The 12,786-nt window shown below is 41.0% G+C and overlaps 1 protein-coding gene and 1 non-coding gene across 2 annotated transcripts; both read left to right on the top strand.

Annotated features, from left to right (window-relative positions):
- Positions 1–5,728: 5,728 nt before the first annotated feature.
- Positions 5,729–7,955, top strand: LOC138614138 (B2 bradykinin receptor). The gene is made up of 2 exons (XM_069687380.1): positions 5,729–5,796; positions 6,520–7,955. The coding sequence occupies exon 2, from the start codon at positions 6,526–6,528 to the stop codon at positions 7,633–7,635; it is 1,110 nt and encodes a 369-aa protein (XP_069543481.1). The 5' UTR covers positions 5,729–5,796; positions 6,520–6,525; the 3' UTR covers positions 7,636–7,955.
- A 1,534-nt stretch (positions 7,956–9,489) lies between these two features.
- On the top strand, positions 9,490–9,596 carry LOC138614140 (U6 spliceosomal RNA). Its single transcript, XR_011310230.1, has one exon. It is a non-coding gene; the product is annotated as a U6 spliceosomal RNA (small nuclear RNA).
- Positions 9,597–12,786: the final 3,190 nt, after the last annotated feature.

Raw genomic sequence — 12,786 nt, forward strand, 5'->3', positions numbered from 1 at the left:
CCTAAAGTCACGATTTAGATATTTATACAGTGATGCAACATGTAGCTTCCATTTATAAGCACTCACACAATAAATGTGAATGTTATTCAGTTATCAATTTGGTATGAGAGTCATTAATGCAAATAGCAAACACATCATCGAAAAAACTATAAGAGGACTTGTGAAAATCAAAAGCAGAACTTCTGCAAAGGGCTGTATTAGAAGTGCTGCATGCATTACGCTACTGGTAAGTAGTGTTTATATGTACTAAAAAAAGGTCATTCACAGTCATTATCACTATCCGTTTCAGTCTGACCAAATGTGAAAAGGGAGAGGGAAACAATTAGAATTAGAAACTAGCAGAAATATGTCAGTCAGTGGGTTCACAACACATACTGTTGGAACTGGGAAATGTGTTCCTGTCGAAGAAGTTGACTGGCTGCAAACAGCCGTGACCTCATTTACTGAACTGTAACAGACCAAAGAAGGGAGGTGTTTGGCTGATAAAGCCACATGACATAAGAATGTGTCAACGATTCCACGGTCTAAAATAAACTATTTTGCAAAATCTGCTCACAGAATATTCACAATGTGTGCTTGAGTGATGCTTACTATCACTATCATGCCAATAACCACGTTAAAGCATTACCCTCTTGTGTAATACTGCCTAATTACAACTTTCATGTCATATAAGAGTCAAGCCAACATTTCATTCTTCCTTTGCTTTGAAATGTTGACAGTTGAAGTTGAAAGTGTGTGCGTGCAGTAAAGGTGAGGTCTCTATTAGGTTATTCTCAGCGCTGATGTCTTGTATTGTGCACAAAATGACTGATTAACATGATGACACATCAATAGTTAATCATCATTATCCACAGTCATTTCCTGCCAAGCAACAATGTTACACAATTATTCCCAGGGACCGACACACTGCAGGAAGAACAGAGGAACCCGACTCCAACTGAATCTCTCCTTTCTGTAACCTAAAGGTCATGTCTCTGGCTGGAACATGTTGTTTTTCACTATTTGATATTTCTGGATCAACGTAAGTTTAGTAGCACATAATTACAGACTGTGTAACACATCCAGTGTATTAAAACACCTTTTTTGAAAACTAAGAAGAAGACAATTCATTTTCTTTGCAGAATGTTACAGACGTGTTTTGACACATTAATTTTACTTCTACATTTAGGAGCTGTACACCTTGTACCAGAGCACTTCAGCCATGGATGTTTTTCTGAGGGGATCGAAGGAATTGAACTGGCGACCTTTCACTCAAACTCAGCTTCTCAACCTCCACATTTTTAAACAGCCGCTGAAAATAAAATGAATCAAATGTGCGACCTAATAATTTGTTCATTTATGCAAGGGGCCTTGCAGTTTGCTCATTATGTACGTCATGCTTGTTGAGCTGTGAGAGAAATGTTTCGACGTAGATTTTTTGTTTGATAAAGCAACAGACTCTAAAGCACCTAGCAGATGAATATATTTGTGCATGGAGTAGCAAAAGGCTAAATATTTCCATCAGGAGTCTCCAGCAGCAATGTTTGGGCATCCACTAGTGTGTTGGACCAATAACTACTAGGAAGCCAGAAACACAACTCAAATGGAATACTGAGAAAACCGTCTGCTGGACATGCAGTTCTTATTAACTTGATGCTAACTTTCATAAAACTCAACAATTCCTTGAGAGGTTTCACAATAAAAGTAAAGGAACTTTAAAGGTGAAAGGGGAGAAGAAATGGTGCAGATAACAGAACAATAAAGAAAATTGTGTACATCTATGAAATCAGTATTTTTTTTTTTAAGAAACTGAAACCAGGAGCATATCAAACAGACGTAGTAAACAGTATGGTCACAAAAAAAACCTCCTTGGATTTCTTTTGGTGGTTAACATTTATCTCTATCACTTATATTGATGATATTATGAAAAACTTCTGGTCTTCTTTCAGTAAATGCCTCGAGAAACATGAGCAGACATGCAAATTAATTCCCTGTCAGTTATTCTGATAGTCTTTCCTGTTCTGCGCTCAGTGATAAGGAGAAGCAGACCCGCAGCAGCACACGTCTTAATGATTTCTCGGGTAATCACCGGTGGCTGTTTCTCTGCAGATGGGGCTGCTCGGTGACTCTCAGTGGACAGTCTGAGCTGGCCAGACCTGTCCCTCTGTTTCCAGGGCAGATGAGCAGGTACGATGATGCACAGCTGAGAGAAAGCCTCCCACACAGTGAACAAAACCCATGAGTAACGATGCCTTTGAATAAAAATGACTGTAGTAGGTTAGCCCTCAAAGAGATAGTACAATGATGGTATAACAGCTTTTATCCATTGAGGCCTAAATATAGTGATAGACATTTCATAGTTTGGTTACACAGTCACAGTAATGAACAAAAGATATGTAAATACCAACCATCTCTAATGCAGTCGTAAATATCTTATTGAGGAACCGAGCTACAAAGTAAAACTTACGATGCGGTTATGAAACATTATGAAACATTTATGATCCCCAGATGAAAACATGTAATTCTCTGACTTGATAGCAGCATCAGGAGGTTCACATTTAGATATTCAAAGAAATCACTCAACCTCTTCTGAGACAGATCCTCATTAAATGGTGACATTTTACTGACACGTTTATATAACTTTATACCGTTTCTGAGGGGAGACTACAGACAGACACTATGCTGGCCGCTGCTTATGTCATGACTTCATAGTTTAGTCATACTCATACAGACACGTAACAAAACATGTATGAATAATCAGGTTCCACAGAAAAGGCGTCTGAGAATTGAAGGCTCTGCCTCCCATCCTACTTTTGGAAACTATGGGAACAATAAGCAGGCTGAGAGTGAAGATCTCTGTCAGGATGATGTGGTTCTATAAGATCTGTCAGGATGATATGGTTCTATAAGATCTCTGAGATAAGACGGAGCCTGGTCATGAAGAGCTTTGTAATTCAGCAGGAGAATTTTTAATTCCTCACAACATCATAGAATGGAACCAACAATCCAACAATTTCTACGAGTGACAGCTGGGAAGATGAAAAAAAAAAAAACCTCTCCTTTAAAAGAAAGAAAAACCTCTGAAATGGTGAGTGAGGAGAACTGAAAACAAATAATGAACAAAAAAGTGGAAAAGAAGAGGCATGAAGTTAATGAGATGCAATGGTGTCAATGCTGGCCCTCGCCAGCTAATAAAACATTATTTTACTAATTTACATTCATAGTTTTATTTTGATTAACTTTCTGTTTTCAGTGTTAAACATGTGACGTATGTAACTATACGACAAAGAGATACATCCCGGTTTCATGACCTCTGGCAAAAATATATCGATGATGGCAAGAAAACAGAGATGTCAATCAGGAGAGACATGTCTGTAAACACAAAGGGATTTCAAGTGCACGACAGTGAGAATAATAAATGAAAGTCTTTGGCGATAGACACCAACGAGATGTCGTCAGCTCTGGAGAAGAGGGTGAGGGCGAATAATCGGTTCAATCCTGTTGAACTCTGAGTTACCTGCAATAGTTAGTTCATCTAAATGATCCACCTGTCTCTTATACACCAACAAGAATGCTCAAAGATGAACTCCCTCCCCCCATTGGAGGGTGTTATTTGAATCAAAAGAATTTCACAAAGCTGCTTCAAATCACATTTATCAAATATCGGTCCAGTTAAATACATTTGATAAGTATTGGAAATATATTTCAATCCAATGCAGTCCAGTACAGCTGTAGCAGAAACTACAACCTCAATATTAAAGTGACAGTGTCAAAAACAAAACTGAACATGATGGGCCCTATTTTCATCTGCCTGGACGCAGTGCAGGCAGCAAGCACAGGGCTGCAAGTAGGTGTGGCGAACTTGTTTGGTATTTTGGTGAAAACAAGCGCAGGTACAGCTCCGCACAGTGTGACTCAGTGATGACGTAGGAAGAAAAATCATTGCCAATCAGATCATCTCCTCTTCTCCCCTTTAAAACGTCTGTGGTGCAGTGTGTTGTTAGTTTGTAGTGAGTGAAGAAGGAGCAGACCGGCACCAACATCCACACTTTAACCAGGAGGAAACTGACATACAGTACTTGTCTGGAGGTTCAGGCTCTAATCTCTGAATTTATGGTGCTACAGTCGGCCTCCACTATGATGATGTTAAACCAGCTGTGAAGACGGAACTAATATTATAAATAACTTTTCACTGGTATTATGAGAACCGCTGCCCAGTGGAGGAAGAGGTTCAATGATAGAAGACAAAAACCTGCTTCTTATAAACACTGACATTAATTAAATATGAAAGTGAACAAAGAACACTCATCAATGCAGTGGAACCATGTTGAGGAGTGAGCAGAAGTAAATTATTCAGACTTCATGAATGATGCAACTTATTTATTAACAACAATGGTGTAAAGCAATGTGCTCCAAACGTCACTGATGTTGCAGTGTTAATAATTAAACTGATATTGTTTATAAATAAACTGGCATTGTGTTGCTAATAAATAAACTGATATTGTGTGTTAATAAATAAACTGATATTGTGGTGTTAATAAATAAAGTGATGGTGTGATGTTAAAAAATAAACTGCATAGGGAGCTTTGAGTGTGAATAATTTACCTTCCAATCATAAATCCAATGAGCTAATCTGCTCTGTGTAACCTGCTTTAACTTTTAGTGTGTAAATGACACAGTGGTCTTACACAGCTGCTAAATTACTAAACCAGATGAGGAAATGAAAACACTTTAGAATTCTTACCCCTTTATGTGTAATTTAATTGTAATTAAATCAATAGGCAATAGTCATTTCAATTTTTTACACGATTAATGAATCAGAATTGTTGAAATTATTTATGTAAGTAGCATGAAATACATAGCACATCCACTAAACCTGATTCCCATTAGATCTAAATATCTCTGCGCTGGCTGCACTGCACTCGGACCTGGTTTAAGATAGCAGTTGATGCGAAGTAGTAGCGGCTCCACTCCGAGCTCCCTCCGGATGTTGGACTCCTGACCTGAACTCTGAGGCTGAGCCCGGCCAACCTGCTGAGGAAACCCATTTTTATCACTTATCACTGCAATCTCGTTCTTTCAGTCACAACCCAGAACTCATGACCGTAGGGGAAGGTTGGAACGTAGACTAACGAATTCAGAGTTCCACCTTTCGACTCAGCTCCCTTTTCACCAAAATGTGCAAAACTGTGTTTTTTTCTGCTGACGCCACCTCGATCCACCTGTCGATTTCCTCCTCCATCCTGTCGAAGTCCCTCTCCATCCTGTACTAACTAGTGAACAACACCCTGACATTAACTTGCTGCAGGAAGGCACCCCGTCCTCAACTGGAGGGAGAAATCCAGTTTTCTAGCAGAGCACCAGCATCTACTGAACATTTAAACACTTTATATACATATTTGGATGAAACTGAGACTTTAGTGCCTTGCTGAGAGAAAACAGAGGGTTACTTTTTTCTCACCTAAATGTTGCGTCTGTCCATGGATTTGAAAACTGTTGTTTTCTGTCGTGGAAACACAGATCCCAGAGGCATTCAAACCCACTCACATTTTTGTCTTCTGGTTTTAATACAGAAGCCAAAACTAAAGTTCTGTGTAAGTAAAGTCCAACAGATGGTTTATCTCTGAGTCAGAGCACAGCTCAGTAGTTCTGGAAAGAAACAGGAGGAAATTATAAGTGACGACACTGTGATGATCTCTATAACTGCATATATAGGAGTAGCCAGTCTCCCACTGCTCATTCAGTGAAGGCTCAATGGGCTGCTGGGAATCAACATGAGCCTCATCTGGATGGAAAGGGCAGAGCCACAGAGATAAGGTAAGTGGTTCAAACACTTTCTCCGAAGCAAATGAAAAAGAAAACGTACTTCTTGCCAGTTACTTTTAGGGCTATGATTTACAGACGCTTTGGACGAGTTCTATTCATTAACAGCAGTAGTAGAAGAGTTATTAGACTATTTCTGGTCTTCGTGTGATTTAAAGTCAGACAAAAATGTAAGTAGTCAAAGAAAAAAAGCAGCCTGCTGAGTCAGTCTGCAATGGTTTTTGTTTCTTGTAAGTGATTTTTTTTTTCTTTCTACTGGATCTTCCACAAGGGAGGCAATGTTATCACAATATTTATTTTTCAAGAATGTTGGAACTGCTTATTTCCATGATAAGGCAATAACAGTTATTCATGTGAAATGAATTTCAAAAATCTGAACTTCTTCCCTCTCACAGGAGTGATTTTAAAACATTGTTTTTGAGGGGACTTCTGTATTTAAAGATTTTTTTTTGGTCCTTCTGAGCACTAACAGAGGACCTCCAGTTGTTCCAGGGATCAGACTTTGGATCTCAATTTAGTACACACCTTCTAAAAACACAATTAAATCTAATTCTGGACTTTAATGTCTACATCAGGTCTAGAAAGTTTCATCCCAGAACTGTGAACATGAACATGTTTCGGCCGTGTTGTAATGACCTCAGTGACTGCATGTTAGAACTCACTGCCTATTAATCTTAAAAAATGTTGCTAATGATTACACTGGTTTGACTCTCACAGCTTCCAATGTTTACGAATGCATCAGACTGGTTGGTCCGGGCGGTGGGCCCAGAGCTGGACCCCTGTGGGAACTACACTGAAGCCTGGCTGTGGCTGTCCTCCCTACAGCCAGCCTACCTGGGTTTGATCAGCATCATGGGGTTGTTGGGCAATGGCCTGGTTCTCTGTGTATTTTGCCTGCAGAAGAGGCCTTGCTCGGTGGCGGACGTGTACCTGGGAAACCTGGCAGCCGCTGACCTGGTCATGATGTCCTGCCTTCCCTTTTGGGCTGTCACCATAGCTCGAGGCTACCAGTGGGACTTTGGAGAGGTCCTCTGTAAACTAGTCAACGTGGCCATCTCTATGAACCACATGTGCAGCATTCTGTTCCTCATGCTGGTCAGCATGGACCGTTACCTGGCTGTGGTGAAGCCCATGAGGCGCAGCCGTCTGAGGAGAGCCACCTGGGCGAAGCGTTTCTGCCTGGGGATCTGGGGCCTGGGTTTCCTCTTCACTCTGCCCGTCCTGTTCTTCCGAACTCTGACGTACGTAGAGGATCCCGGTGTGACTGCCTGCATTTTGTACTACCCCCACCCAGCATGGAGGCTGTACCACAACATCACCAGGAACTTGTTAGGCTTTCTAATTCCTGTCCTGGTGGTGGCTTATTGCACCTGTCACATTGTGGCAGCACTGAACGAGCAGGGAGCCCAGGGACTCTCCGGGGTGAGGGCAGAGAGGAAGCCCACCCACCTGGTCCTGGCAGTGTTGGCAGTCTTCCTACTCTGCTGGACTCCTCACCAGGTAATGCGGTTTCTCGACACTCTGGATTACTTCCACGTCACACCTGGATGCCTCTGGGGTCATGTCCTGGACATTGGCATACAGCTGTCCACATATCTGGCGTACACCAACAGTGCTGTTAACCCTTTCCTGTTTGTCATCGTGGGGATTCATTTCCGGAAAAGGGCAAATGAGGTGTTCAGAAAAACTCTGAACCCTTGGTCCAAAGACATCACCTACCTGAGTGTGAGCTTTACCTCCATGAACAGACTCAATGAAACACGGCGGATAAGTACTGAGAAACTTGAAAAGTGTTCGAAAATAAATAAAATAAATAATAATAGGACACGATGAAAAGATTCAGCAGTGGCATAAGTCATGTGTTTATCATGAGTATCGAAGACGGTTGATCTTATCATATATATTTAATACATTTGGGAGTTATGATTAACAAGTAAGACACCAAGGCACTCTGGAGAGTCTTATGGGCAGCTGTTTTGGACCATAATCTCCGACTACATTTAGGCAGGTAACATTTTGATATTATAAATATTTTTTTTACACTCTGAAATATCGTTATATGGCATAAAGTGTTGTCTTTTCCTGGTTCTAAAGGCTGCATTACTGTAGTGATAACATTTTCTCAATTTATCAGACCTTTATTTAGTCATTATTTTCACATTACTGATTATTATTTATCAAAAATGTAATTGTGTAAATATCTTGTATTTACAATTTAGTTGTTAGTCTAATATATCTTGATATTAGTTTTATCCATATGCCCAGCCCTAATTTACATTAATGGCTTGCAGGTAGATTACAGATTTCCTTCATTCAGCAACCTGTAGATGATATTAAAAAAATACTAATTCTACCTTTAAGATGTGCACAAGGCTGTTTCTGTGTCATCCTGTTCTTTGCCCTGTCTAAATGCCTTTGTCTTTTCTTTGCTGATGCCCTGAAAAAACATCATGTTCATAATCTTTACAATTTGTTTATGTAATCCATGCCAAATAATTACTGTCAAGTGCTGATCATAAATTCCAAAGTGATTTATAAAGATTTCCATTGTGTCTGACATTCTTCTGTTTGAGTATGCAAGATTCAGAAGGTGAGCTGTTCAACACTTCAACAGTATGGACAGCACTTCTAAGATTAAACTGAAGGAAGTTATACTATTCTTAAAAAAAAGTTGTGATGCTCATAAGAGAGATTAGAATTCCCCTTACAAACTTTGAGGCGTCCCCGGTAAATCCTCCAGGGTTTAGGACTGTCCAGCTGTCAGATCATCAGTCCATTAAGGCCTCTCTGGAGACCTTTTGAGCCCTTTAAAGATGCTGTAAAGTAGAAATGAAAATGAGTTTTAAGTCCATCACACCACAGAAGTATGGGTTGTTAACTACTCATCCAAATTTGAATGAAAAAAAACACAGACAAGTTTGTTAAATTAGGCTTTGAAATAGTGAGAAAATCATCAGTCTTCTCTGCTCTGAGTGGCGAGGGCCTGAAGGAGCTGAAGCTCCGCCCACTCGCTGGAAGGTATTCAGTGTTCTGTATGACAGTCCTGTGGCTGCAGTTCTTTTCCCCACTAAGCGGTCCGTCTGACATCCAACCTCTCTGTGACTTTATGCATGATGTCACACTGGTACTCTGTCTCTGGTGGTTGGAGCAGCCTGCTTTGGGAAAACAGAATAGAATTAGAATTGATTTGTCCAATGAGTGAAACATACAGATGCAATCAAATCCAGCTTGTCCCCCTGATCTGTAACACAGGAGTAAAACTGGACAGCAGACAGTGAGTCTCCAACTACTTCTAATGCACCTGCATCAGTGGAGATAATAAGAGCAGAGGAGTTGATTTAGTTCTGTAACGACTGCAACATCCACAACGCTGCATTACATCACGTCTATTCATTACATCACGTGTCTATTCATTACATCACGTCAATTCATTACATCACGTCAATTCATTACATCACATGTCAATTCATTACATCACATGTCAATTCATTATATCACACGTCAATTCATTATATCACATGTCTATTCATTACATCACACGTCAATTCATTATATCACATGTCAATTCATTATATCACATGTCTAATCATTACATCACATGTTTATTCATTAGATCACATGTCTATTCATTACATCACATGTCAATTCATTATATCACACTTCAATTCATTATATCACATGTCTATTGTGAGGCTTCGGCCTTCACACATACTAAAATTGGAACGATACAGAGAAGATTAGCATGGCCCCTGCGCAAGGATGACACGCAAATTCGTGAAGCGGACCTTATTTTGGGCGGCACGGTGGTGCAGTGGTTAGCACTGTCACCTCACAGCAAAAAAAAAAGGTTCAGGGTTCGAATCCAGTCCTGGGCCTTTCTGTGCGGAGTTTGCATGTTCTCCCTGTGCTTGCGTGGGTTCTCTCCGGGTTCTCCGGCTTCCTCCCATCATCCAAAAACATGCACCTCAGGTCAGGTTACCTGGCGCTGCGCTAGTGGCAGCCTGCTGCAGCATCTCCCCCCTGAGAGCCCCCCTGCTGTAGTGAAGAAATTTCCCCTCGGGGATTAATAAAGTGTATAAAATCAAAATCAAAATCAAATCATTACATCACATCAATTCATTACATCACGTCAATTCATTACATCACATGTCAATTCAAACTTTGAACCTGCTCAGGTCGAGCCGACAGTCTGTCTCTTTCACTGATGTCCCTCCACCTCCACCTCCTCCTCCACCTGCTCTCTGCAGCCTCCTGCACATGTAGTTGGGCTCGTTTATCCGGACCGGTACCGGTACATGTAACCGAGAGGGTCGCTGATTGTAACGTTACACCGGAGTACAAAAACAACAACCCTCATTAATCGTGAGGACTAGATCTCCTCTGGTCCATGTTTACCATCATCCCGACATGTAAAATACAGTTACATATATTATAGTTCCTTATCGGAGACTTATTCAGACACATAAAAAAATCCGCGGTTATCGGAGCATTTTTCTCTGAACTCTGCTCGGCTACGAGCTCAATAGAAGCTAATTAGCACATTAGCTCCCATTTCATGAAAATAAAGTTAGTCTACACCGAGTAAAGTCACGTTAGCGATTTGCAACGCGGGCCAAATATAGCAGAGTTACCGTGGAAAAGTTATCTAGTATAATTATAACAAGCACACAGAACTTGCGCTGAGTGGTGAACTGCTGGGGGCAGCGGGGGACACGGTCGCCAGTGGACACGGTCGGTGGCGGCGGCGTCCACCGCTTCTGGCGGCAGCGGCAGCGGACGGTGCCGATGCGACTAAGAGATGAACGGCCGTGAGGGTGAAGCTCGGTTCGGCTCTGCGCTGCAGGAGGAGTGGTGTGTCCGTGAACTCCATCCGTCTCCGGTGGAAGTTGGTGAAACTATCCGCCGTGAAATGGTCCCTGCACAGGCGGCTGTTGTTGTTGATGCGAAGCTCTCCATCAGTGTGGCTCTTGACAAAATCAATCCACCTCTTTTTCCTTTCTTCCTCAGTAGGAAATTGAAATAGTGATGCAAGTTGGAGGTTCTTGTATCCAGGAAAGATGCACTTGCGGGTGGAGGGAGACATCCTGTAGCAGCTAGCTGATGTACAATAACAATCTGACTACGGCAGGAGTAGAACTGAAGTCCAGTCGGATGACCTCTTATGCAAATGAGCTGCAGGCTTTTATAGCGTTCCACCGTGTGAAAGGAGGAGCCATGCAGAAGGTTATATAAACTGGCTGTGATCTGATGTAGATAGGTTGTTGTGAGGTAATTAGGTTGGGTTTTAGCTCCGCCTAAACAAAACCTGAGCTGAAAATGGGTGAGAAACTGTTTAACGGTCTAACTCCACATTTCAGTGTGACAAAGTTTTCTAGCTTTGCACATGCTTTCAGCGACTCATTTCACACGTATATAATGTACTCAGAAGCAAATCATGGAATTTGCTTTACAGCATCTTCAAGCACGCTTTCCATAAATCCAGATTTCTGCAGACGGTTCCTGATGGAATTATCCACAGTTCATAGCAAAACCAGTGACGTATTAAACGTGGTTGTCCCACCGCCCCACAAAATGCAAACAAACCCAACATGGATGGTTTACAGTCTGTCCAGATGGACACAGAAGACATTTCTACTCATCAAAAAGATACAAAACAGCAGAATGAATCTCGTATTCTAAATATAAACTTTTTACCAAAAAGAACATATTTGGATGAATCCCCTTTGTACTCATCAATATTTCGAATAATAATTGTAACTTCGTTACATGTTTTCTCAGTTACTGTAACATATTACTTGACGATGTTACTCTGTTGCATACAACATACATGTGCATACATACATGCGATTATGCTCTTGGTATAAAGGTACATCATACTGATGGTTAAGTTGTTCAATTTGCTTTAATAGGACACAAAACATTGTTCTCATCATAAATAAATTGTAACTTCTGTTGTTGCACATTTAGAAGTGAAACACAAATCCTATCTGCTTAAGATGTAGGTGTTCGTGAAAGGAGCATTTACTCACACTACTCCGCTTTCACTCACACTACGCTTTCACTCACACTACTCCGCTCCTCCTCCTCTTCCTCCTCCTCTCCTCCTCCGCTCCCTTCACTGGTTACCAGTAGCTGCCCGCATCCGTTTCAAAACATTGGTACTTGCGTACAGTGCTGTGAACAGATCGGGTCCAGTCTACATCCAGGACATGGTCTAACCTTACATCCCAGCCCGCTCCCTCCACTCTGCTTCTACCAATCAGCTTGTTGCTCCTCACTGAGCTAAACACTCTACAAAATCATGACTGTTTGCTGTCCTGGCTCCTAAATGGTGGAATGAGCTCCCCACCAACATCAGGACAGCAGAAGCTCTGTACATCTTCCGCCGCAAACTAAAAACACACCTCTTCAGACTTTACCTTGAACAGTAGAACTTTAGTAGCACTTAAAATGGCACTTACTGATAGCACTTTGTAGTTTGGCTTTCTTGAAGAAATTGTATTCCTGTTGTTCTGGGTTTGTACCCTTATGGTTGAAATGCACTTATTGTAATTCGCTTTGGATAAAAGCGTCAGCTAAATGAAATGTAATGAAATGTAATTTAAGGTTCTCGTTTCGTTCAGTACATCTGAACAATGAAGAGAAACTGTAACCTCTCAACTTCCTCTTCCAGTATGTGAAGATACTGCCCTCATGTGGTCAAGCCTACATAATACACGTCAAGACAATACAACTCAATTTGAAATGCAAACAATAAGATTTAATGCTTTTCCAAAACTAATAAAGGAAATTAATTTGCTCTCAAACTAACATAAATGCGCAGACTTATTTTTCTACATTTATTTTACTGTGTGCCTCTTGCTCTTGAATCATAACATCAAATCTACATGTACATAAACAACATCTAAACCTAAACCTAAAGTCAGTCTCTGTTTTTTCTATCTATCATAAGCTGAAAGATTTCGATATTTGGAGTGACAGTTG

Source organism: Brachyistius frenatus, unplaced genomic scaffold, assembly GCF_029030835.1.
Source record: "Brachyistius frenatus isolate BFR_SWC_R1_liver_20210118 unplaced genomic scaffold, ASM2903083v1 Contig_457, whole genome shotgun sequence".
In the NCBI taxonomy this organism is placed as follows: Eukaryota; Metazoa; Chordata; class Actinopteri; family Embiotocidae; genus Brachyistius; species Brachyistius frenatus.

Excerpts from the sequence above, each read along its gene's own strand:
- LOC138614138 (XM_069687380.1), top strand. The coding sequence starts at position 6,526 with ATGTTTACGAATGCATCAGACTGGTTGGTCCGGGCGGTGGGCCCAGAG.